The 26,242-nt window shown below is 34.9% G+C and overlaps 2 protein-coding genes across 7 annotated transcripts; one reads left to right on the top strand and one right to left on the bottom strand.

The window, feature by feature from the left end:
- Nucleotides 1-1,197: 1,197 nt before the first annotated feature.
- Nucleotides 1,198-6,922, top strand: LOC131146967 (kinesin-like protein KIN-10C). The gene is made up of 19 exons (XM_058096874.1): nt 1,198-1,527; nt 2,325-2,490; nt 2,847-3,047; nt 3,157-3,349; nt 3,479-3,684; nt 3,777-4,051; nt 4,163-4,205; nt 4,443-4,496; nt 4,572-4,619; nt 4,759-4,815; nt 4,926-4,982; nt 5,061-5,114; nt 5,199-5,286; nt 5,367-5,659; nt 5,794-5,840; nt 6,167-6,188; nt 6,291-6,359; nt 6,430-6,468; nt 6,573-6,922. Exons 1-19 carry the CDS (start codon nt 1,316-1,318, stop codon nt 6,615-6,617), a joined length of 2,169 nt encoding a protein of 722 aa, XP_057952857.1. The 5' UTR covers nt 1,198-1,315; the 3' UTR covers nt 6,618-6,922.
- A 445-nt stretch (nt 6,923-7,367) lies between these two features.
- On the bottom strand, nt 7,368-21,264 carry LOC131146966 (uncharacterized protein At3g49055). Of its 6 annotated transcripts, none has more exons than XM_058096867.1 (6): nt 20,159-21,264; nt 15,652-15,728; nt 14,340-14,451; nt 14,122-14,238; nt 8,100-8,186; nt 7,368-7,956 (listed from the first exon to the last, which is right to left on the bottom strand). In XM_058096867.1, exons 1-6 carry the CDS (start codon nt 21,110-21,112, stop codon nt 7,600-7,602), a joined length of 1,704 nt encoding a protein of 567 aa, XP_057952850.1. In that variant the 5' UTR covers nt 21,113-21,264; the 3' UTR covers nt 7,368-7,599. The 6 variants fall into 6 exon arrangements, with proteins under 6 accessions (XP_057952850.1, XP_057952854.1, XP_057952856.1 ...); XM_058096871.1 differs by lacking the exon at nt 8,100-8,186 and adding an exon at nt 11,842-12,044 and having other exon boundaries at nt 20,159-21,237; XM_058096873.1 differs by having other exon boundaries at nt 7,368-8,024; nt 20,159-21,237.
- Nucleotides 21,265-26,242: the final 4,978 nt, after the last annotated feature.

Genomic DNA, 26,242 nt, shown 5'->3' with positions numbered 1-26,242 from the left:
TATTTGGTGAAAGTTCTTTATGAACCGAACTAGCAGGCATCTTGGTGATCCTTGTGACTCTTTGTGAGTGTGATAGAGATTTGTTCCTGAGTTGTAAGGCTTATCCGCCGGTGAAGGAGTTTTATAGTGGATTGTGGAATCCATGACTTGGTAGTAAGGCGTGGACGTAGGCTTGGTACCGAACCACGTTAAAACTCCGGTGTTAAGTTTACTCTCCCTACTTTTTAATTTATGTCTTGTGCTTGATTTTTATTTTATATATTGTGATATAATTGTTTGTCATCTTGTCAAGACTTTTACTTTGTAGAGAGAAAATTTTGAATACGCGAAAAGAGTCATTCACCCCCCCTCTAACTGTATATTGTATACTCGCTGCGAGGCACACGTATATACTCTCAAACTACGACGATTAACAAAAATATATTTAAAAATAATTATTAGTTATTATAATTCAATTCTAAATTAAACAAAAACTATTTATTAAATTAAATTAACATTAAATAAATTAAAATTTTAAATTTAATTAATAATATTTTTTTAATCATAATTTAACATGATAGTAATATATTATAAATATACATTAATAGCAAGATTATTATTAATTAAAAATAATAATTTTATATTATTTTCTTATAGGAAATATTAAATTTTAACTATAAATAATCAATATAATTATTAGGCAAATTGTTAATTTAAAAACACAAATATTTGTAATTTAAAACATATTAAAAAATAATTATATAATTTCGTATAATGAAAGTAAGTACTCAAATGCCACTTATTTTAAATATAATCAAACATCACTTGTAACTTTCAATGTTTTTCAATTCAACACTTATTATCAATACTTATTAAATTTAATATTTTTTTTAAAAGTACTTATATATAAATGGTTCCAAACGATCCCTTACAAATACAATTTTATTTTTCTGTTTTTTCGTGAATATTTTCAGTTGCCAAACAGAGTTTCTGTCGAGAATTATCCCGGGCAAATATGATAACAGAAACAATTGAAAAAAAAAAATAATAGGGCAAATAATAATAATAAAATCCCATAAACGACCCCGTTTTCACGGGTTAGGGTCAAAATTTACGTTCTGTACACGCAGCACAATCTGGACCGTTCAATTAAATGTAGGGTGAGATTTTTGCGACATCCACACCCCCATAACCCAAAGATTTGAAAAAAGCAAACGAGAGTTACGAAACCTAACGGCTACCTCGATCTTCTTAGAAAACACCGAACACGCTCTCTCTCTCTCTCTCTCTCTCTCTGATTGGATCCTCTTTCAATTCTCCGATTACTCCGATCGTCATGGCTTCGTCAGGAGCAGAATGCGATCGGTCTAAACCCGGGATGGCCTCTAACTCGTGTGGAAGAGTTCGGATCATAGCGAAGATTAGGTCTTTAACGGATCTTGAGCCTGGGACTCCTAGTGGGGTTTCCGCTCCGTGGATCTCCGTTCAGAAGCCCAACGGCGAGTCATCTGACAGAGTCACAATCTCCTTCGCTGACCAATCAAACAGGTACTGTGATCATTGTATTCGTCAGTTCTTGAATTTTGATCGGCAGTTCAAAGTAACCTTAAAAGAATTCGGAGATTGGGCTTTGTTCAGTTGCTAAAAAAGAAAAAAAGTGTGGTTTGATTGCTTTGATTTCAGAGGAAATTAACGGAAAGGCTCGGGAAATCTGTATAGAATTATTTGGTTGAGTTACGTTTTGGATTTTTGCTTAGTAATAACTTCTGTTATGGTGGTGGAGAAACCGTAGGAAAGGGAAAAGGCAGGACAATTGAGAGTATCTTGCCTTCGATTACTATGATTTGCAAGAAAATAAAAATTTTCTCCATCGAGATTTTCAATCAGTAGGTTTAGTTCTGATTTTTTTTGAGGAGTCATACAGAAAATTTATGGATTTATTTTTTTCGATGACTAGGTAATAGGTAGGGTCTTTAAGTTTTGAGATTTTTTTAAAAAAATTTTCTCCAGATCGTATGCAAATTTTTTAAGAAATTTTTTTTTTCTATTTATTCGATTACGCTTTGCTACTTTTTTTTTCTCTCTCTTTTTTTTACTTTTCTCCATGCATTTTTTTTTTTTTTTGTTTCTTTTAGTTGTTTTTCTCTTTCTGAGTATTTGTTTTCCTCTCTTAGGTTGTATTCACTCTTTCTTCTTCCTTACTATATTTCTTTTTCTATCAATAATAAAATAAAATAGGAACTCTTCCCTCGTTTGTTACTTTTGTGTTATCTGTTTTCCCCGTTACCAGACACAGGCTGTGAGCATAGCTTGGAGATAAAAATTTTTTTTTTTTTGCCTTGCAGTCGTAAAGAGTCCTGCGAAATTGATTATTGCTATGATGAAGATGAGGACAATAGTGTTATTTACTCAAGAGAGGTAAAGCATCTGATTTCAGGGGTCTTTAATGGTAGCAATGCTACAGTAATTGCATATGGAGCCAGAGGCGGTGGGAAAACATACACAATTCAGGTTGGATTGTTTGAAAATTTTCCAATTTCTTTTTCACATTTTTTTCTCCACTCTTTTTCTTTAAGCAATCTTTTTGGTTTTAGTGCACAAAGACACTGTTTTTCTTTGAAGGGGTGAGTATGGTTCTTCCTTTTGACTTCTATGAGAGAGAGCAGCAGCAGCATATTTTATGATCTTACAAAGAGAAACAATAGCTCATTAAATGCAACTCTTTGTTTCCAGGAAACACATTTCCTGGAAAATTCTCCCATTGAAAGAAATAGAATTTGGAAAAAATAAAAATAAAAAAATTTCACCACATGCTGTGCGTATAATTAGAGTTTAGCCTATTTAACTTTACTTCAATGGGTATGCAGGGTTCTGATGAAAATTCAGGTTTGGCAACAATGGCCATGAATGAAATTCTATCGATGGCTGAGAAGGATGAGAGATCAGTGTCAATATCTTCTTATGAGATTTATCAAGACCATGTTTATGATACCTTGGATCCAAAAAAGCCAGAGGTTTTAATATTGGAAAATGGCCGAGGCAAGATCCAACTTAAAGGGCTCTCTCAGGCAAGTTTAGTGGTACTCATGCACATCAAGACACAAGCAAATTGTCAATGTAACTTTGATTCAAAGTTTATTACTGCGTGATATTTCTTTTGATTCGATCTCTGTTCAGGTTCCTGTGAAATCCATTTCAGAATTTCAGAAATTATATTGTAGTGGGAGTAGTTCACAGAAACCAGCTCAAAAGATTCCAACAGCTGAAGTCCCCCATAGGAGCCACAAAGGCTTAATGGTGCATGTCTCATCCTGTTATGAAAATTTGAATGCTCAACTTGTGGGCAAGATGAATTTTGTTGACTTAGCAGGTTCAATCTCCTAACTGCATCCTAGTTGGCTATGTTTTATAAGCAATTTTGTGAGTCTCACAATATCTCCTTGTCGATGCACCCCCCCACTCCCCCCCCCCCCCCCCTCCCCCTCACCAAAAATGTCAGGTTACGAAGATGTTAGAAGGAAGAGTAATGATGATCATCGTCTCGTTGAGAGTACTAGAATCAACAAATCCATATATGCTTTACATAATGTTGCTCATGCTTTAAATGCCAATGAAAGCCATGTGCCCTATCGAGAAAGTAAAATAACTCGGATGTTGCAAGATACCCTAGGAGGGACAAACCAGATTTTGATGGTTGCTTGCTTGGTAAGGCATCTAGTTCTTGCAGTCTGTGGATTTGAGGATTTTTTGGTTTGATGTGATTTTAAAAAAAAAATTGTTTTTTTTCTCACACGTAGAATCCACATTTTTGCCAAGACACCACCAACATGATAAAGCTGGGTTCTCGGTCTTGTCAAGGCATCCATCGGATTCATACCGATTCCACCATAAAGAGGGTCCATAGCGACTCCACCACAAAGAAAACTAAAACTCCGACAGTTTCCACATTATTTTCTACATCTAAGAATGGAAAACCGTTGAATGTTTCCAATACTTTGAAGAAACAAATGAGCTCTCAAGTGCAATTTTCTGAAAAGAAAACAAAGGGCACAGCTTTTGCAATTAAAGGAAGGTATGTAGTTAAGGTTTATATTGCATTTTATATTAATGAATACTGAATTGCATTTTTCTTTTTCTTTTTTCTATAATGCACTGAAATTTTTGTTTGTTTTGGCCTTAAAAGGAAATTGTTTGGTGAATCAAAGCATGCGACTGTTCCTGAAAAGGTGACTGATCTATTTCTTCAAATCCTAATATCAAGGGGCCACATTGTTGTCTTTTTTTCCACTCTTTAAGCATTTTACATTCTTGCTTATAAAATAAGATACTATTATATCATTAACAACCTTCAGCTCATTTGAATCCAGATACTCTGATATATATTAAAAACTTCTGGATATTTGGTAGCAAGTGTAATTATTTTTTATGCAACTCTATAACAAAACCTGTTGAATCTAATGCAGGCAAATTCCTCATCTAACATTGCTCCAGCTACCGAGCCTTTACATCAACAAGAGGTGTTCAGATTTTCATTTTTCGGTTTTTCATTTGGGAAATATTTGGTTGATGATTGACATGGTGAGAGTTTGCAGGGAAAGCCGGCTACAGATGTTTCAAGAGCAATAGTATCTGCGGGAGAGGTGGAAACATTTATTTTTTCTGCTTTATTTGCTAGATTAGTAGACTATAACAACCTTTCATTTGTTTTATTAAATGTTAAATGCTAAATGCTGCTACCTTTTGTTTGCTTTTCTAAATTTAAATGCCATCTTAATGTAGGAAAGTGCGCTATCTAATGTTCACAAGGAGTCAGAGTCTATTTCTACAGTGGAAATGGTAATGATTTATTAAGAGTCCCAAAAGTCACCAGTATGATGTCACAAAAAAAAAATGCAATTTTCTTCCTTTTGTTTCTTGTATTAAATTTAAATGCTATCTTAATGTAGGAAAGTGCGCTATCTAATGTTCACAAGGAGTCAGAGTCTATTTCTACGGTGGAAATGGTAATGATTTATTAAGAGTCCTAAAAGTCACCAGTATGATTCATTTGACACTCATGTACAGTTTGAATTCCTTTTCAGCAAACATTCACACCAGCTGCTCCCAACGCTTTGGAACCTTCTGTACAAATCAAGGTTATTCAGCTTTTCTGCTTTTTTTCTGATGATTTGGATTATTTGAAGAACTTCCCATGACAAATTTGTTCTTTCGTTACATAGGATACTTCTCTGCCCAGTGAGCACAATTGTCTTGAAGTTACTGCTACTTTAAGTAACGAAGCAGAAAAAATTAGTTTTCTTGAAGAAGGTATGGCAGTTCACAAATCTGATTTGCAAGGTATACAGTTTGTCAGTTTATAAAACTATTTTTTATATGCTTCATTGCAGGTCATAACATAGAGAAGGAGAACATGAGTTCAGTGATTAATGAAGGTTCACCACCGATTAGTACAAGATTACGGGAGTTGTCAAACAACCTGAAATCACTTTATTCTTCGACCTCATTGTGTATGAAGCTGCCGCAAAAGAACGAGTCTTTATCCAATGCTAAATTCACTACTGATATTGTTGAACCAAGAACTCCCATCCTTGAACAGAATCCGAGATTCAATGATGAGAAGGAACTTGCAAATACAAAAAGTCCTTGGGAAGCATTTAATGCACGCAGTTCAGGGATGAAGGTTAAATTTTACCAAAGTTCCAGTGAACTCTTTTCTGTTTTTTGCTTCTTTTTTTTTGGGGGGGGGGGGGGGTGGGGGCGCTAATCCATTGCCTTTTGTGTTGCTGATTTCACTATCCTTCCCTGTTGTTGCAGACATCACTGGTTCAAGGTTATCTCAAGTTTCTGAACACTGCTAGCAAGTGAGTCGATGCTTCTTTAAAGTTTCACTACAGTAACTACTTTACCCTCCCCCCAAAAGGAAAAGAAATCTTTTGCAATTGGGATTAACATGTATTCTAGTAACCAAGCCATACGAATGTTGCTTGTTGACATCACTAGTAATGGGTAGTAGCATAACCAGTATCCTCCATAGTAGTTACATCTCAATGTAGTTAAGCATGCTGTTATTATGACTGGTCAGGCAATAGTTTCACAGCAAAAATTTCAAGTTTCATCAATTTCTTTTCAGTTCTATATGAACCTTCTTGGTGAGCTAAACTGTTTGTTCTTTTCTATCATTTGGCAGGGAAGAGTTGAAGGGATTAAAGGTTAGCATCACTATTAATATTTGGATGTCAAGATGGCTTTGTACTTTGTAGTGTTATTCAACTTATTTTTTCATGAGTTCACCATTTGGCACATTTTTGTAGGGGATTGGAGAGAAGAGGGCTACCTACATTCTTGAGCTTCGAGAAGACTCACCCGAACCCTTCAAGGATGTAAGCACCTTAAATTTGAAAAGTGTACTTACTGCTAGATTTTGTATAGCTAATGTTTTTCGCTCTGCAGCTTGATGATTTAAAAGACATTGGCCTGTCAGCAAAGCAGGTATCTTTTTTTCTGACCCCATTGCCCGTTTGGGAAAAAAATAACAAATAAATTGTTGAAATTCATATTTGATTATGATTTTTTTTCTTTTCAATTTTCTACAGATTAAGGGAATGATGAAGAATGTAGCTGGGGATCTTTTCACTTAAACTGCATCAGCATCAAGCAACATTGATGCAGTTCAAGTGATGTGACAATGTCATATTTGGGTTAATCCTTGCTTTACTGCAAGCAAGAAGAAATTTAGGTCAAGCAAGAAGAGAGAAAATGCTTGTTGCCTTTCTGTTTTATGCAATCCAGGCTTCAATCTATTTGTTTGGCCACTACTTTTCTTGAGATCTATTTTCTTCTTGAAAGAATCATGAAAGCATTTCTTATTGGCTTGTAAAGAACAGTGAAAAACCCGAGCGCCAAATGCTCAAACTTTTAATAAAACATGTGTTTTTGATTTTCTCCTTTGAGTCATCATAGGTTCTTCAAATTTTATTTTATTTCTAATGAATGCTTAAAATATACGCTCCTTCCAAACCAGATAAATTTTGTTTATGCTCAAGCACCGCTAATTGACATTCGAGAGAGAAAATTGTGCTTAGTCCTACACTACCAACTCAACATGCCTACCAGTGGTCCTGCTGCTCTCACACGCAGACACATGGTGAAAGATGTGGTGTCCATGGTCCACGTCACATATGAGTAGAACAAGACCAGCACTAGACATGTTTGACTTGGTAATCCAAAACTATACAAAATTTTCTTCTTTTGATAAGAAAGAAAGAAATGGTCAAGGAGATGTGTCCTCATCAAGTCAATATATAGAAGCCTTCAGCCCAGCAAAAACAAAAAAACCTAAAAAACAAACTAAACAATGTAAAGATCCAAGCCATTCAGCATTTGAAAAGTTCAGAGGAAGTATCAGCAATCAGCTAATATAATTACAGACGTGAAGAACATGATGATAAGCAATCCTGGCAGTTCTCTGATTACAGGAGGAAGAAAAAATAATAATCAAAATGAAGGGTAGTGAAAGAAAGATTCAAAATGCCCAAACCCTCATCCCCAAATAAATGAATAACACAGTATAAAACAGAAATTAATTGAGAAGCAAATTGCAGTCAGCATAGCAGTATGATTTCACACGGTCTGATGAAGCAAGGGTTGCATATCTGGGAGCATCCGTTTGATGTTCTGAAATCTAGTGGTTGGGGTATTAGTTGGGTTGAACTTGAGTATACGCCAGGGCCAACATATGTGTCTCACCCTACGGCGGCTATTCCTCTCCCTCTTTTCTGCTTCTTCCAATTGCCGCGTTAACTCCTCAATCCGTACACGGAGGACCGCAGCCCTTCCATCAGCCAGCTGGAGAGACTTCTCCGCTGCAGCCTGGGCAGCCATGGCTGCACCTGCAAGTTCTTCTTTCAGCTTCAGCTTGCTGTTTGATATGTCCAAAGCCGCCTTTGTTTTCTCCAATTCTTGTTTCAGTATGGCAGCCTAGTGCAAGCATATAAATTGTGAAGAGAACAAAATTCGCACAGAGAAAGCCGCCTTCCTTTTTCCCACTAGATTTTGAAAAAAGTTTGCAAATGAAGACACTTATACACAGAATTAGCCAGCAGAAATTCATACACACTTACTCCATTAGGCAAGCAAAATTCGCATTCCGTGAATCCAGTATAAACCATATGGTTCTTTAATCGACAAGAAGATTTTAAGCTTGAATCCTACACCCCATCAAATTATATAGATTTATAGAGCAAACTTCCACTGATTCAGTCTTCATAGCATTTAATTAAAAAATTATCTATATTTTGAATAAAATATCCAATTTCACAGTAGACAGCAAAACTCACTATTGTAATAATGGATCAGATATAGGATGCACAGCGGAATAAAAACGCAACAAGCAAATCATACTCAACCAAAAAACATAAAATAACAAGCACAACAACAAGATGTACGTGGTTCGGCAAAGCCTACATCCACGGAAGCAATTGGCACAAAAATTTCACTAAGAAATTTGAGAATACACAATACACTTCACAAAAATCTCTCTTATATCTCACAATACCTTCAAATAGGGATAAATAAACTTTCCTTCAGAGGTTTTCCTCCAATTACCCAACCATCCCAATGTTCAAATTCAAAATTTGAATTTCTTCAAGCAGCCCAAGCGCACTCGTCAACGAGAACAGGGGATTCATCGACGAGTCAAAGAATCTCACTCGTCGACGAGTCTTTAACTCTGAGATTTTTTGGCTCTCGGTATCTACTTGTCGACGAGCACAGGGCACTCGTCGATGAGTCTTCCGCTGCCAACACAAGAAGACCTCTATCTCATGTTTTGCTTCCTTTGTTTGTGATTCCCATCAAATATAAGAGTCACACACAAATACAACAATATCCACCTTGACGATTATATGTCCCTTAGGAGATCTTGAAAACATAACTGATTGTTCCACCTTGAACTTGAAACGCCCGATTGGGACCGTCTCCCTTCTAGTACTTGAAAACATGCACCAAGTCCAAGCAATGCCGCTTGAACTTCCCGATGGCAACTTCAGCTTCTACCATCAACCCCAATACAGTTGTAGATTCAACACCAGAAGACTTCGCTCTAGGCTTCCAATACGACCTTCCTACAACAGTAAACACAAAAGCTGTTGCAGTCTTATATCATCAAAGTCCCCTCATAGTCTTCAACAAAACTAACAACTGACGGTCCACTCTGTTGCCTGTTGAAACACTCAATTACACAATCATGGAGAACCTTTGACATATCCCGGAAATCACAACCCGTCCTTAGTTACCGAATGGTAAACATTTCCCAACGATTCTCCACAGAAACTCCCTAAGACTGCAAACAAAGTCTCCATACGGTTCCGTCCACAAAGCCACCCTGAGATAACACCAATCTCCCTACAACTCTGTCCATGCGAATCAGCAAACCAAGACCCATCTTGGCCATACCCAACACATACATGTCAAAAAACTTTCAACAGAGTTCCCAACTGATTAGCCTCAGTTAAAACATTTCTAGCCAATAACATATCATTCACATACAACAGATACATCACTTCATACATCACTATCACCCTCTTCCCAACTGGAAGTCTCATCAATTTATACCTGAATGGTGGTCTGATAGTACACATAGGCCCACCGTAATCCTGCTGATCTCCCAAGTTGAAACTCCCTGCAATATGACCAATGTCAACTTTGCCCTGAGTCTGTTGCTCCACTTGCATCACATGCCCATTCATACCGTGATATTTTTGACCCGAGATGGAACTCCCCACATTTCTGCCTTGAGTCTCTAACCGTAGTTTTCTGCCATTTTTTTCTCTTTTTTTGCCTGAGTACGCTGGCCCATGACTTTAACAACAAAAGTCATATCCTCGATCACCCCTTTGTTTGCCACAGGATCACCCAGTTTGCACCCACCTTTCTTATAACCCAGAAAGATGTACTGTCCGGACATAACACCAAGTCTAGATCCTCCATCACTAAAATAGTGCACCAGTGGACATCCACTCACAACCGAATAGTCTACCACAAAATTTGCCCACAATTCACTTGCAACTTTCCCATCTAGCGATACCTTTAGCGATCGGTCACACGAGAAACGCGTCATACTCACTGATTTCACCCAGAAGTACCCTGCAAGCCCTGCATATGATTTGCCTTGCTCACAAAACTCTTTGAACAAAACCAGCATACTCAGTCTCAATGGCTGACATGAGGATTTCTCTCCTAGTCTAGTACTCCACCTCAACCACAACACCTCAACATCAAGCCTGTGCCACACGAGATAAACCAAGACCTTCCATGATACATTCACGAAAAACATATGTCTATCCTTTGATGCTATCATCATCGGTCCCCAAACATCTGAATACATGTAGTCATCTATATGTTTCAACTACATATGCCACAAAGTATCTAGATATTTCCCGCTATCTTTTCTCCTACAACAGTAACACCCTACAGTACATAGATATTTCCCGCTATCTTTTCTCCTTTCATCACAATCGAGTCGCCTTCACACACTTTCATTTCTCCACTTTCAGACTTATAACAAAATCCATTGCAGTCTAAACTACCCAATGAAATAACATTCTTTCCTAGACCTTCAACATGCTTTACATCACATATGGTTCTTACAACACCATCATAAATTTTGATTTTGACATTTTTAATATCTAGTATTTTGCATGAAATATTATTTCCCGTCAAAATACAACTAGTATTGACTGACCTGTAGGTGTCAAACCATTTTCTATTTGCTGTCATGTAATAAGAGCATCCGGTATCTAGGATCCAAGAATCATCCGTGAAACACTCTGAACCTAATGAAATACATATCATATCCCCATCATTGCACTCTTAATCTTCTTCCACTACATTTTCATAGATTTTATTGGGCTTTTGGAGAGCCTAGTTGCATTCGATTTGGATGATGACCTGACTTTTCTTTAATGAGAGATTTCTATCCTAAGGCTTAGTCCATGGAGTGAAGGATTGGGCTGTAAGTCGTACTCGTAGGGATTCGGGGGCAACGCCCTCAGGAAAATTTATTGGGCCCGTTTTGTAGCCCATTCGAAATCCTGTGCGCAGCATATAAAACGATTGTTTTTTTAGTGATTAGATTAAGTCGACACACTTCCCAAGAGAGCGAGAGAGAGAGTATTGTACCGCCGCACTCTCTATATTTTCTTCCTGATAATAGTGAAATCCTTGCAACTCTGTGGACGTGGGCAAAATTGCCGAACCACGTAAATACTATCTTGTGTGTGTGATTAATTTTTCTTTGGCGTGTATTCTTTCTTTATTTTGTTTTTCACAGGTTTCGGGAATTTGTTGTTAATTCCCAACACTAATGGACCTTACTGATTTTCAGAATTCCATTTCTTCCACTCCGGACATTCCAGTCTTATGCGCCCAATTTTACCGCACTTAAAACATTTCACATCCTTCTTCTTCTTCCCAGACTACAACCGAGATTTGTTTTGGGACTTACGTCTCCTATGTTCTTGATTACTTTTCACAACAAGTCCTTCACCATGTGAAACTTCATTGCTAATAATTTTTACTTGATGAAAACCAAGCAATGCACTTGTCACCTCTTCCAAATTCAGGCTATCCTTGCCCCATGTAAGAATTGTAACCAAATTCTCATAAGTTTAAGATATAGGTAGGGAATTTAATAGCATCAATGCTTTGTCTTCCTCCTCAAACTTTACATTAACACGTGCCAAATCACTCACAATTTCATCGAAAGTGTTGATATGTTGGTTCAAATCCAAACCTCAATCATCTTAAGCCAATAAAACCTTTGCTTAAGAAAAAAGTTTATTCGACAAGGATTTAGACATATACCAGCATTCTAACTTTCGCCACACAGCCGCTGGAGAATCCTCCTCCATCACATGATAGAGAACTTCATCGGTCAAACACAAGCGTATTGTAGAAACGACCTTTGCTTCCAATTCTCCCCATGTTGCCTCATCCATTCCAACCGGTTGAACGCCAAGTAGAGCCTTAGTCATTCCTTGTTGCACAGGTGTATCCTTCAGTCTCCTCTGCCATAAACCAAAGTTCCTGGTTCCATCAAATTTGATGAAAAAAAATCTTGCAGAAGATGATCTCATAGCCATAACAACAATCGCTCTAATACCAATTTATTGTAATAATGGATCAGATATAAGATGCACAGCAGAATAAAAATGCAACAAGAAAATCAAACTCAACCAGAAAACATAAAATAACAAGCACAACAACAAGATGTACATGGTTCGGCAAAGCTTACATCCACGGAAGCAATCGGCACAAAAATTTCACTAAGAAATTTGAGAATACACAATACACTTCACAAAGATCTCTCTTATATCTCATAATACCCTCAGACAGGGATAAATAGACTTTCCTTCGAAGGTTTCCCTCCAATTATCCAATCACCCCAACGTTCAAATTCAAAATTTGAATTTCTTCTCGCAGCCCAGGCACACTCGTCGATGAGAACAAGGGATTCGTCGATGAGTAAAAGCAACCCACTCACCAACGAGCATAGGGCACTCGTCGATGAGTCTTCTTCTGCCAGCACAAGAAGACATCTATCTCATGTTTTCCTTCCTTTGTTTGTGATTCTCACCAAGTATAAGAGCCACACACAAATACAACACCCACTAGCTTCAACATATGGCACTCGGACTTTGTTGACTTGCATCTGACCATATTATTGTAACTAAGGTTGAGAACAAGTTTTATTTAATTGTTCAAGGATAGGTTCTATTTAATGCTTTTAAAATCCCTAGACAGTAAACCATGCATTAAGTGATGAATGAGTTTCTTTGGACTAGACTGTGTCCTAACTCCTAAGCCACTTACAAGCCTAACTAGCGCACAGTAGGAGCCATGCTTCCTGAGGAAGGTTATTGCAACCAAGGTCAATGGTTGACCACAATAGGATCATGCTGTTATATCAATGGAAGAAATAAATTCCACACCTACATGTAAAGATGTTAAATTTGTCACTAAATCCCTTAGCCCCCATTTGGGAGCACTTAAAAAAATATATATTTATAGCACTTATCAATTAAAATAAGCACTTATACAAAAAAGTGGCGTTTGACTTGCACTACAACAAACACTTATTTTGTAATAAAAGTTTTTTCAGAACCACGTTTTTAAGAACTATTTAAGTGAATATTGATAAGCAATCTAAGATAGCTTTTTGGTCACTTATAAGTGACACAGTTCATAGGCGGGGTCAATTTTGTAAATATAAGAAATTTAGTGGTTATTTTATAATTTAAAAAATATATTAAAATATAATCATATATTATTTTATTATGTATTATGATATATATTAATTATTAATAAAACATAATTCAATTCTAAAATGAAGAATAAAAAACATTTATTAATTTAAATTAATATTAAAATTAAAAATACTAATTTAATTAATAATATTATTTTAACATAAATTAATATAATAATCATGTCATAAATATAAATTAAGAACAAGATTATTATTATTCAAAAAATAATATTATATTATTTTTACTTGATAAAAATATTTAAATTTTAATTAAAAATAACAATTAACATAATTATTAATTAAAAATTAATATGATTATAAATATACATTAATAATAAGACCATTATTAATTAAAAATAATAACATTATATTACTTTTTTAATAGTAAATATATAAATTTTAGTTATAAATAATTAAAATAATAGTAATTTAAAATATGTATAAAAATAATCACATAGTACCTTATAATAAAAGTAAGTATCCAAATAACAATTATTTTTAAACACAACCAAACATCACTTATAAGTTATAACTTTCAGCACTTTTTTCTTTTTTCTAAAAAACACTTCTGCATAAGTGGGTCCAAACAATCCCTTAATCTACAAACTGTCGAATCCCCGCTCATAAAAACCTTTTCATGGTTAACATAATCTACATTACTGCTTCAGCATAATCTTTACATGAAACAAGGATGAGCATTTAAATTTTCATAAACATGATAGGCGAAAACAACAACAAAAACAACAATAATAATTAATAAATAGAATAACACAATTGGTGCATGCAGGAAACAGTAAATCAAAAGAATCACATTTTTTAAGATAGCCACAGACTATTACCACTTTGTCGCATTCTTCAACAACATTTTGTCCAGCTTCAACTTCCAACTCACAAGCTTCTCTCCATCTAGCAACCTCTTCTTCAGTTTCTTTTATTTCCATCAGGAGTTCTTCGACCTTACAGATGCAAAACAAAATGACAGTTAAGGGACAGAAAGGTGTAAGAGCAGGCTTTTGGAAAACATGCAACAGCCCTCTCATTTCTCAAAGAGATATACATTTTGGGCCAAAACTGTCTCTCTGTGTTCCAATTCTTTAATGTACAATGTGTTTTCTGCAATTTTTTGTGCTTGTTTCCCTGTAAGACTTTGTAATCGCTCAGTATCTGACCTGGCAAAGAATTGATAGTTAGAAAATGGAATTTGAGATGCATACAAAGAAAAGAAGACAAGGATAGAACAACTTCAGAGAAGTTCCAATGACAAATTTTTGTATACATGATCATCTACTACGTGCCATTTAATTGCTCCTGAAACTATTTACAGCTTTAAAATTTGGGCGGTAAATAAATCAATCTGTATAAGCATATCATGCCACAATTGACATATGATCAATTTATTAATTAAAGATGCATCATGCTATGGTCAATGACAAGATAAAAATGATAAAATAGCAGAAGATTCCAGATGGCTAACATGCTGTCAGGTTAAAAAAAAGTGGGGGCACCCAAGGGGTGCCAAGCCAAGACTAGTAAGTTAAATATTGATAACCTGTCAGACCATAGTATTAACCACTATAATGCTTTCACGAGAATCAATTAAACACATCTTCAATCCAAAACTATTAAAATGAAAACCAAATAGAAGACTTTGAAACTCCATAATTTATGTTATCACACAAAGTCTTGGGGCCTGCGCAGTTGTGGAAACATTTTAAGTTCTCCATTCCTAGGTTTCCAAAACATTTCAAAATTGCCATTATGTTTTCCATTTTCCTAGCTGTATGGAAAACTTTTACCAAGTTCTCCATATGAACTTTGGAAAACCAGAAAATGAAGCACCATTGCTTTTATTTATTAGAGAACTGAAAATTAAAAATGAAAACTATTTTCCACAACTAAACGAACCTGTGGGCACTAATTTCTAGTGGGCAATTTTGTGTCTACTTATTAGTTATTATAATAATCAACATACAGGTGATATGGATATCGATTCCCCATTATCCTTTTGGAAATATAGAAAGGTTCTAAATGGTATCTGGGGTGAATACAGCAAAAGAAATGAAATTTTAAAAAGTTGGTGTCTAATTGAAGAGTTTTTGTACTTCAACTGGGAATAAATATCGTATTTTATTTAGTTGTGCAAAATTATTGATAAAGAATACGTCAAAATTAAATGGAATAGACATACACACATTGGCACATAAGATCATTTTAAGACCAGTCAATTTTTGTTTCCTATTGATCCCTTCTTACTACCCTCTCAGAGACTGTTTTACTTAAATTTCACTGTGAAAAATATAATCTGCAAGATAAAAACATAATAATTGAAGAGCAAAACCTATTCTAGCATAGCATTCATGATCACATACCTAGACTCCTCCAGAGCCTTTCTCAAATGAGTGATTTCAAGTCGCAAGTTTTTCATTATCTTCTCAACTGTGGAGGCCTGATAATGCAACAAAAAATAAGATCAGTATAATTGCCTAAAACCCACTTTCTCATCACATTAATCCATTAGTATCCAACACTAAACTTGATCATTGTTCAGTAAATAAACAAAGGTTCAACAAAAATCTACCAATTACACTATTCACGTTCACACGCATGCGAAGCAAATGGCAATACCCAAAAGGAAAAAAAGAAAAGAAAAAAAGATCAGATTGAAGCAAATGGCAAATGCATCTGTTAGAAGCAAACCAGGTAGCACGAGACTTATATAACAGCCAAGATTCCAAAGATAATTGCCATTGATAAATTTATAATGCTACATATGGGAGCTTTTTTCTTGTTTTTTTAAATTTACTTTTGTTCTATGCTAACTCTGCCTATGATGTACTTAATGTTCTAATCTTTTCACACATAGTCGGTCCCAAGTCCAGGTAAAGGAGGAGCCGAGGAGGGATGCGTTAGGTAGCTGACAGCTAGCGTAAAATTTGTCAGATCACTATGATATGAATCCTTACCGAATATTTGTTGGGGCGTGCCCTACAAGCGACACGTTGCACTTGTACCACCCGAGTGTAGTGAAAAGTGGGCAAGGGTGGGCTAGGTCATCACCCTAAAGCGAGGCGCCGTGTTGGCGCCTAGGTACGGTGTTAAATATGCAAGGGTTCTTGAATCATTTTGGACGTGGACAGGTAAAAAAGCTAGTTTAGGAGACTCGGATTTGATTAACAACTTGGAATATAGGGACACTTACTGGTAAAAGTACGGAAATTGTGGACACAACGATTAGAAGAAAAATTAATACAATCTGCCTTCAAGAAACTAAGTGGTAGGGGAGAAAGCTAGAGAAATTAATAAATCAGGATTTAAAATTTGGTACACTGGAAAAGAAAAACATAAGAATGGAGTGGGAATTATTGTAGAAAAAAACTTAAAAGATAATGTTGTAAATGTAAATAAAGTAGGGATAGCATTATAAAAATCAGGATGATCTTAGGCCAAGAGATAATAAATATCATTAGTGTTTATCCTCTTCAAGTAGACTTACCAAAAATCTTAAGAGACAATTTGACGAAGATATGGATAGCATGATACAAGGCATATCAGGGACTAAGAAAATATTTATAGGAGGAGACCTGAATGGACACGTTAGAATGAATAATAAAGGTTATGAGAAGATACATGGAGGATATGGATATGGAGACAAAAATGAGCATGGGGAGATGATCTTAGACTTCGCTATGTCATATAATTTTATAACACTGAATACTTACTTTAAGAAGAGATAAGAACACTTAGTAACCTTTAAAAATGGACAAATTAAAAGTCAAATAGATTCTTTATTAACTAGGACGGTAGATCGTTTATCATACAAGGATTGTAAAGTTATCCCAGACGAAAGCTTAACCACACAACATGGAGTTTTAGAGTTCATATATATATATATATATATATATATATATATGTATTAAAAAATGAAAGAGAAATGATGAAATAAACCAGTGTAAGAGAACTAGGTGGTAGAACCTAAAGGGAGAAAATATAATAAAATTTAAAGATAAAATGATCAAAGATGGTGATTGGACTATAGAAGATGGAATAGATACAAATACTCTTTGGAGTAGGATAGTTAGCTCTATGAAAAAAGTAGTAAAAGAGATTTTAGGTGAATCAAGCAGAAGATTCTTAAATAGTAAACTTAAATAGTAAAGAAAATTGATAGTGGGATGAAGATGTCCAAAAAGTCGTAAAGATAAAGAATTTGATATAAAACATGGCAAAAATATAGAAATATGGATCACTTTGAAAAGTATACAGAGACGAGAAAAGATGCGAAAAAGGCCATTAGTGAAGCTAAACATAGATCATTTAATAATTTTTATGATAAATTAGATACAAAATAAGGGAAAAGAGATATATTTAAACTTACAAAAGCTATAGAAAGAAAGAGTAAGGACTTAGGTAATGTAAAATGTATAAAAAATGAGAATGATATTGTCTTGGTTAAAGAAGAAGACATAAAAAAAAAATGGCAAAGTTACTTTAGTAAGCTATTTAATGAAAACCAAATAGAAAACTTAAACTTAGAATTGACAAATGAAGAAAAGACTAAAAATATGAGATTTATTCACAAAATTAGAGTTCATAAAGTTATGTTCGCACTAAAAAAGATGAAAAATGAAAAAGCTATAGGACCGGATAACATCCCAATTGAAGTTTGTAAATGCTTAGGTGATAACTAAATTATATGGTTGACTAATTTATTTAACACAATTATAAAAACTAAGAAAATGCTAGATGAATAGAGGAAAAACACTTTAATACCTATATACAAAAATTTAGGAAATATTCAAAATTGTAATAGCTATTGTGGAATTAAGCTTATGAGTCATACAATGAAACTGTGAGAAAGGGTAGTTAAATAAAGATTAAGACTAGAAACGGAGGTTTCAGAAAATCAATTGGGTTTTATGCGTGAGAGATCTACTATAGAAGTTATATATCTTTTAAGAAGATTAATGGAAAAGTTTATGGAAAAGAAGAGGGACTTGCATATGGTATTTATTGACTTAGAGAAAACATATGATAAGATACCTAGGGAAGTTCTATGGTGGGTTTTAGAAAAAAAAAAAATGGTGCATGCAGTAGGTATACTAATGTTATTAAAGATATGTACGATGGAGTAATAACTAGTGTGAGGACTATACAAACAGAGACTAGAGAATTTCCAATCACCATAGGTGTACATTAAGGATATGCTTTTAGCCTTTATCTTTTTACTTTGGTGATGGATCAACTGACTAAGAGTATCTAAAATGAGATTTCTTGGTGTATATAATTTGCAGATGATATTATAGTGATTGATGAAACTAAGGGCAGAGTAGATGGTAAGTTAGAATTGTGGAGAGAAATTTTGGAATTTAGAGGTTTTAGGATAAGTAGAAATAAGACAAAATATATGAAATGTAATTTCAGTAATAGTAGAAGAAATATTGGAGACAAAGTTAAACTTGATGATAAAGAAATAAATAGAACTTGCAGATTTCGATACCTTGGATCTATTACACAAACTAAAGAAGAAATTGAAGAGGATGTATTGCATAAAATTAAAGCAGGTGGGGTAAAATGGAGAAATGCTTCAAGTGTACTTTGTGATCGTAGAATACCCTTAAAATTAAAAGGAAAGTTTTATAGGATGGCTAGAAGACCGGTTATGCTGTATGGATCCGAATGTTGGGCAACGAAGAAACAAAATATCCAAAAAGTAAAAGTGGCCGAGATGAGAATGCTTGGATGAATGAGTGGTATAACACTATAAGATAAATTAAGAAATGAACATATTCGTGGTAAATTAGGTGTAACTCAGATAAGATAAGGTAAGGACGACTCAGATGGTTTGGACACTTACAATGTAAGTTGCATAATGCACCAGTGAAGAAAAGTGAGTTCGTTACTGTGCGGGGTAGTAGATGGGGTAGGGGCGGTAGACTTAAAATAACTTGGAATGAGATAGTGGGTAAGGATTTAATAGCTATGAATTTGTCAAAAGAAATGATTCATGTCGTATAAATTGGTGGAAAATGATTCATATAACCAACCCCAACTAGTGGGACTTGAGGCTTGGTTTTGTGGTTATTGTTGTTTACTTTTGTTCTATGCTAAATGCAAATGATAAGGGTAGTTGGGCACTCATTGCACTTTTTGACCACCTACTGACAACTAGAATCATACCAAAGGTATAGTTTTCTATCAAATTTCTGCACTGTGCATTTGTCAAACTGCTTTGGTAATGGAGGTTGCACATCTAATAATAAAATAGAGCTTAGTTCTTCTAACCTGCTCAAATTCAAATTTTTTAGAAAGTAAGCATCAGGGAATTAAGGTGTCCTACTGTAAAGACTAGATTTTGTTCTCTCAATAAATATACTAGTTTTTATTGCCTCTCAACAGGAATTACACATTAGCTCTTCTTCTAACAAATATAGCCACCACGCAAGATTTAATAGTTGATCCATTCTTAGTCTAGGTAAAGCCCATCTTGTTGCTATCAGAGTTCCCAATCAAATTCATCGTAACACTCATAATGACCAATTTTACAAATTTGCCATTCCAACATGGTTAACGACCTTTAATCAGAGTTCAAAATGTCAAAACATACACTAATACAGTAACCTTATGTGCAGTAGAAAGGATAAAGGAAGGAATGAGGAAAGGTACAAAGTCCCTTAATCTACTAGCTAACTTCCTTTCTGAATGTGTATCACAGCCAAAGGGTTAAACAACTTCCCATCCTCCCACTTTTCCTTCCTAAAAAACGCAACTTTGTCTAGAATTAATCCACTTCAGAGTTCAATGCATCAATGTAAACAAATGTTTGCATTACGGACATTAAACAATTCCAAGTGTATGACTCTAAAGAAAGAGCAATACCAGACTAACAGCCTCCTCTTCACATTCACTGCCATCCGATTTGCTACACCCACTGACGGCACCTGAATTGTCAGAAGATGGTTCATTAGCTGGAGCTCCCAGCATGAACCCAAACCCAGCCTTCAATCCCCTCTCCGCAATCTGCAAAATGGCAACTCGTTTTTGATCGTTGTTGCCCTTGAGCCTATTAAGACTCTTCTCCACTGCCTCCTTCTCCACCAAAGCAATCCTCAACAAGCTATTGATGTCACGATTCTCCTCCGTCAAACTCACGACACTGCTCTCCAACTCTCTCTTCTCCTTATTCTTCATTTCCACATATTCCCCCACCTTCGCCTCTGCCGCACTCACAAGCTTTGACACAGCCCTGATTTCTTCCCAAATCGGCCTCGTTTCATCATCCAATCCCAAATCCTCCTCCACCTCCTCTCCTTCCCCAATCTCAATCTCCACTTTCTCTTCGCCCACACTCTCAATTACCCTCTCCAAACCCTCCTTCACCGACCTCATCGCATCCAAACTCCGCGCCAAAACCTCATCCCTCCGTCTCTTCTCGTCCCCCAGCTCCTCCATTCTCCTTCTCGAAACTTCCAACTCAATTCTGAGTTCTTCCCTCTCCCTCACCTCCTCCTCGATCTTTCCCACCAATTCCTCCTCGCGCTCTTTGTAACTCTCCTCAAGCCGACCATTTTCATCGCGAAGAGCGCCTCTTTCGCTGGAGACTTCTTCTACAACCTTCGTCAAATCGAAGTTGCGCTTAAGGGCTTCATCCTTTTGCTGCTTCAGTAGTGCCGAATTGGCTTCGGCCGCCGTGTTCTTCGAATGGAGCGTTTTGTGCACTGAGCGAAGGGCTTCGAGCTCGGCGAGGAGGGAGTCATGTTGGGTACGAAGTTGGCGGAGTTCGTCGTCGCGGTCGCTGGTTTGAGCGTTGGGAGGGGTTTCAGGGACGTCCATGATCCATACGGAAAGAGGGTCTGAAAGATTTTCATGGTGAAGGGAAGGGATTGAGAGAGGATGAGAGGGTGAAGACGGAAGAAAAGCTTTTGAGCTACCAGTCAAACAAGCTGGAGGAACGCTTGCGGCTGGGGGGAAACCTTGAGAAAAAATAAAATATTGACTTCATTTTTATCAACCCCGTTTTATTTTTTAATGGCGAAAAGAATTACCGTTAAAGAACGCCAGCTTTGGCTATTATTTTTTTCCCTTTTTCGCGTCGAAAACATATTGCCGCAAAAAGTTATCTTAGATTGGCGAAAGAATTTGGATTTCAAACATTGAACACACTTTCTTTTTGCCAACAACTTTGTACTTTTAGCGACAAGGGTGTAGGCACCATAGTCTTGTCAGGTACTTCAGTTGTTGAGCTACCATTGTCCGATAAAAAAAAAATCAATTACACTGCATTTAGGCATATAAATTTAAAATCTCAAATTTAATTTTGATAAATTTGAATAAAGTATTTTATATCACATTTTACCCTAATTCAATACAAATTTAAATATAAAATCTCTCCAAATATACAAGAAATCATATGCCATGTAAATGGATTAAAAACATTTTTGTTGGTCAACTTATCACATATTTATAATTACCCCAAATAGATTAAGGGTGATTAGTCAATCCTAACCTTACTTCACCAATTCAACAAAATAAATAAACCCTAGGAATCATTGTCGCTAACTCTCTAAGTTTAGGTAGAGAGCTTGAATTTGGATTTGAATTTGTTTTGAATTTGAATAAAATTTAATATAAAATTATATTAAAATTTGTCCAAATCTACCCAAATCTAAAATTCATGCCAAACGCAGCATAAACATCTATTCAATCTATAATCTATTATTAACAATATATTCTTTTACTCTTATTTTTCAAAAAAAAAATCACAATTTCGTACACAAAAATTAAAATAAGAAACAAATCGGTCAACTTTTCTTCACAATATTTTTAATTTTTAGCAATGCCATATATTCATGTTAGAGGTCTCTTTGATTATACATAATTGTTAAAAACATTTGTTTCTTTTTACTCTTACTTGAAGAAAAAAATTATTAATATGTAATTAAAAAGAAAAATAATAAAAATAATGAGCTTATTTTTTTATAAGAATTTTCTTAATGATTATATCCACTATTAAAAAATTCTCACTTGCATAAATAGTAATAATATTCAAAGCTTAAGTTCTCTGGTGAAAGGTTGTTATATTTTAGATAATTAGCTAATCCATATACTCTTATTTAAAAAAAAAAAATGCAATTGCCCATTTAAATTTAAAATAATAAGCCATCAAAATGTTCAAACTCAAAATAACTGATCAATTATTGTTAACATCTTATATGATTTATAGACTCTTGTTCAACCTAATAAAATTTAAACTAGTCGGGCAAAGTCAAGTTTGTGCAGCTCAACAAATATGTTATTGTATGTGTAAACGCAAACATTTTTTAAAGATATTTTAACATAATATGCTAATATGTAATAAAAATATAAAGTATTATGAAAATATCAAAAATACTACTTTTTTAATTTTTTTTTTTTTTTGCATATCAATAATTCATTATTTTGATATATTTATATATTGACACGCCATAAAGGAACCTAACAATATAATTTAACTTTTTTATTACGCAATTTTTTATATTTAAATTTTTGAATATTTTTTTTAATTTATTATTAATCTAAGTGATTTTATGATTTTATCTAAATTTAGTTAAACATTATGATTTTAAGAAATGGTTTATCCTATTTTTAAAGGGTAAGATATTTCATCTCTAGAATAATTTACATTTGTATTGGTCCATATAATATAGATTTGATTGAAATTCATTGTTTTTATGAATGTTTTGTCATAAATTTAAAAGATAAGGTTGTACTTGTGAACAAAATAATATATTTAATTGAATTTCATTTGCTTTTGTTTTAATATGCCAAACATTGTGCAGAAATTTAGATATAGTGATTAGCATGGATATAATCCTCATTGTAAAGTAGAGACTAAACTCAAGAATTGTATATTAACACAAAGAGTTGTTTTGTTTGGTAGATCAAATTAAAGGCTCGTATTATATTCCATATTATATTTTGATATTGCTCCTTAATTTCTCATGGTTCGAACTTAAAACCTCCAACATTTACGTCTTGAGTTTTAACCACAACAAGGTCTCCTGATTCTAGACGACATTCAAATGCACAATTAGTTTTTAAGATTTTATTTAGTAACAGCTTAATAACTAATATTTTAATTTTAATAATTGATTAAGAATTTTATCAACTCCAAATTTTAAATTGACTAACGTTGATTCATAGTTAACTATTAGAATACTTTTTTTTGCCCAACTTAACCATTAAAAAAAATTACAACTAACACTTAAAAATCTAACTTTTCTTTTCTTAGATTTGGCCTAAACAAATAAGAGAATTAAATATTAACATTTAAGCATTATTAGAATGTAGTTCAACAAAATATTTAATAATTAATTATACAATTTTATCTTATATTAGTTATTTTTCATATGTTCTTTTGGTGAGAAATGCAACTAACTAAATGGACAAACGTGAAAAGGGCAAGGCATTATATGTTGGTCACCCACCAACCCCAACCAAAACAAAAATAAAAATAAAATAAAAAACAATCACCTAATTTCTTTATAAAAGGAAATTTTTACCCAATATTAAATTGGCCATAAAGATTTTCAATTATTATTATTATTTTATTTACATATGAACTTCAGCCACCAACGAGCCATTCGGACCTCTGGTGCGGCACCAAACCTACGGATCAATGTCCTCCACCCCCAGATCTAGCTAATCAGGGTAAAGTCCGGATGCGGAAACGACTTTTATGCATCAGTTGGACGTTCGACTAACCTGACTCCCGGGACACATCTCCATTACCATCCACGGTCCCCACTAGCTCACAAAGAACTCTCACCATCCACGGTCCCCGCTGGCTGACAGAGCGAACTCTCACCATCCACGATCCCCGTTGGCTCCCAAAGTAAACTCTCACTATCCACAGGTACTATTTGAAATGACCCGAATAATAATGGTATTTAGATAGAGAGTGAGGGAAATGGAAACAGTAACAAAAGGAGGCAGTCGACGACGTTTTACTTTGGGATGCAATGACCCAAAAAAATTTATCAGGTCCTCGTCGACGAACACAGGGGATTCGATGACGAGGGTACAATGGGGTCTCATGGACGAAGACAAGTTTTGTCGATAAGAAGATACTGAGAAAGGATTTTTGGCAATTCTGAATTTTGTCAACGAAACTCTTCAAGGACTCGTCGACGAGGTGACGTGTCTCGTCAACGAATCTGACTCTATAAATAGCCTAAAACTCGGATTTAAACGCAGCAAAATCAGAAAATAACTTCCTATCTCTCTCTCCCTATGGTTTCTCTCTCCTCTCTCTTTATTTTGGCTCCGTCGTTTGCCCAATCGATGATCTGAGGCTATCACGATGCTCCTGAGGAAGTTCTCTCCAAATCTGCCGGAGCGGATCGTTGGTGGAAGCAAGTTGAAGTTCATCCCTGAGTTGAGGTAAGGCTTTTTATGCCAAATTTGATCTTTTCACAGTTATAGGAAATGATACTCACGTGAAAATACTGAAGTTTAGTTCTGAGAGTTATTGTTTTTAGGGAGTTAAACGGGGAACCCTGCGAGTGGCAGGACCATAATTTTTAGGGGGTTTCTCTCCAGTGTCGGGTAAGGGAATAAACTAAAACAGTTAATTTTCCATGTAAATTAGTATTATTTATCAGCAAATTAATTTTCAGGAAAGCATATGATATATTTGAATATTATTGAGAAAATGCATATTTGGGAAAAATACTATTATTATACGGGAAATGAAATTTTAGAATGAAATGTATGATTTTACTCAGTATTGTGTGACATGAATATTATTTTACGTGACAAGTATTATGTTATAGCAATTTTACGAGTGAAACATGTTTTCAGGAATTATAAAATAATACAGTACATCATGATTTTGAAAATACATGATAATCGATTTATTTATTCATAATGGTATTTATGAAATGTTCGGTGCAAGACCGTTTTTATGAAATGTCCGGCGCAAGGCCGTATTTACGAAATGATCAGCGTGAGGCCATATTTACGAAATGATCGACGCGAGGTCGTATTTATGAAATGTTTGGCGCAATGCCGTATTTATGAAATTATAGAAAAAACTATCAATTCATTTATGTTAAACTCTATATTATCATGTATTATATGTTACTAGAACCCGGATGTTAGTTTAATTCAGTTCTAGGAGCACGGTACCGTAGTTATATAAATCAGATATCTATGTTCAAATTGGTGCTAACCACCCCACGAGAGGGTGGGAGATGGATAGTCGATGTGACTTTCAATGTAGAGTTGTAGACGTCCACCTGGTAGTCTGGACCAGGGTGTGGCGGGCCCATCTTACTTACAGATATTTTTGACTCAGCAGTGGTCAGCCAGCCATTGTCGGGTCCCGTCTTCGGGGCTGTACAACCCATCGTGGGGGGTAATACATGATATCAACTAGTTATTCATCCTAGGTATGTTTTCAGTATTATTAGTTATAACAGACATTTTATGAACGAGATGATTTATTAGAAAATACGAAAGTATATGATTATTTAGTATGTTATGATGAATGTTTAAAGATATATGAAATGTATTGTATATATATAATTGCATTAAATGTTCATATTGTTACACAGCTGTATTTAGTTTATTTTGCCCTTATTGAGAAGTGTCTCACCCACGACCTTAAATAATTTTCAAGAAACCCAGGAGGATCGGCGGATCGAGGCCGCTGTTGAGATAGTATAGTTCTACTATACTAGGAGGGTAAGTTTTTTATCTAGGAGCCATAGATTGGTGTGGTGGGTTCCAAGATATGAATATATTTTGTATTTTTGGAGATTGTATATAAACACAGATATTTGGGAATGTAGTTAACTCTGGTATTTGGATTTTATGGTTACGAAAATGTGATTTAAATTTACTGCTACTTAGGTTTTTGCTGTGTATGATAGGTATCTTCGATACCCACGGGTTCGGGTTGACTATTTTATTCATTCTGTT

This window comes from Malania oleifera, chromosome 13 (genome assembly GCF_029873635.1).
Source record: "Malania oleifera isolate guangnan ecotype guangnan chromosome 13, ASM2987363v1, whole genome shotgun sequence".
Classification (NCBI taxonomy): domain Eukaryota; kingdom Viridiplantae; phylum Streptophyta; class Magnoliopsida; order Santalales; family Ximeniaceae; genus Malania; species Malania oleifera.
The sequence above is the reverse complement of the archived record's forward strand: the minus strand, read 5'-3'. Positions and strand labels throughout refer to the sequence as shown.

Excerpts from the sequence above, each read along its gene's own strand:
- LOC131146967 (XM_058096874.1), top strand. The coding sequence starts at position 1,316 with ATGGCTTCGTCAGGAGCAGAATGCGATCGGTCTAAACCCGGGATGGCC. Across the intron at positions 4,052-4,162 it reads GCTTTTGCAATTAAAGGAAG|GAAATTGTTTGGTGAATCAA; the intron begins GTATGTAGTTAA and ends TGGCCTTAAAAG. Across the intron at positions 5,115-5,198 it reads AACCTTCTGTACAAATCAAG|GATACTTCTCTGCCCAGTGA; the intron begins GTTATTCAGCTT and ends TTCGTTACATAG.
- LOC131146966 (XM_058096867.1), bottom strand. The coding sequence starts at position 21,112 with ATGGACGTCCCTGAAACCCCTCCCAACGCTCAAACCAGCGACCGCGAC. Across the intron at positions 8,187-14,121 it reads TTGAAGAATGCGACAAAGTG|GATTCAAGCTTAAAATCTTC; the intron begins GTAATAGTCTGT and ends GATGGGGTGTAG. Across the intron at positions 7,957-8,099 it reads AATTTTGCTTGCCTAATGGA|GCTGCCATACTGAAACAAGA; the intron begins GTAAGTGTGTAT and ends TGCTTGCACTAG.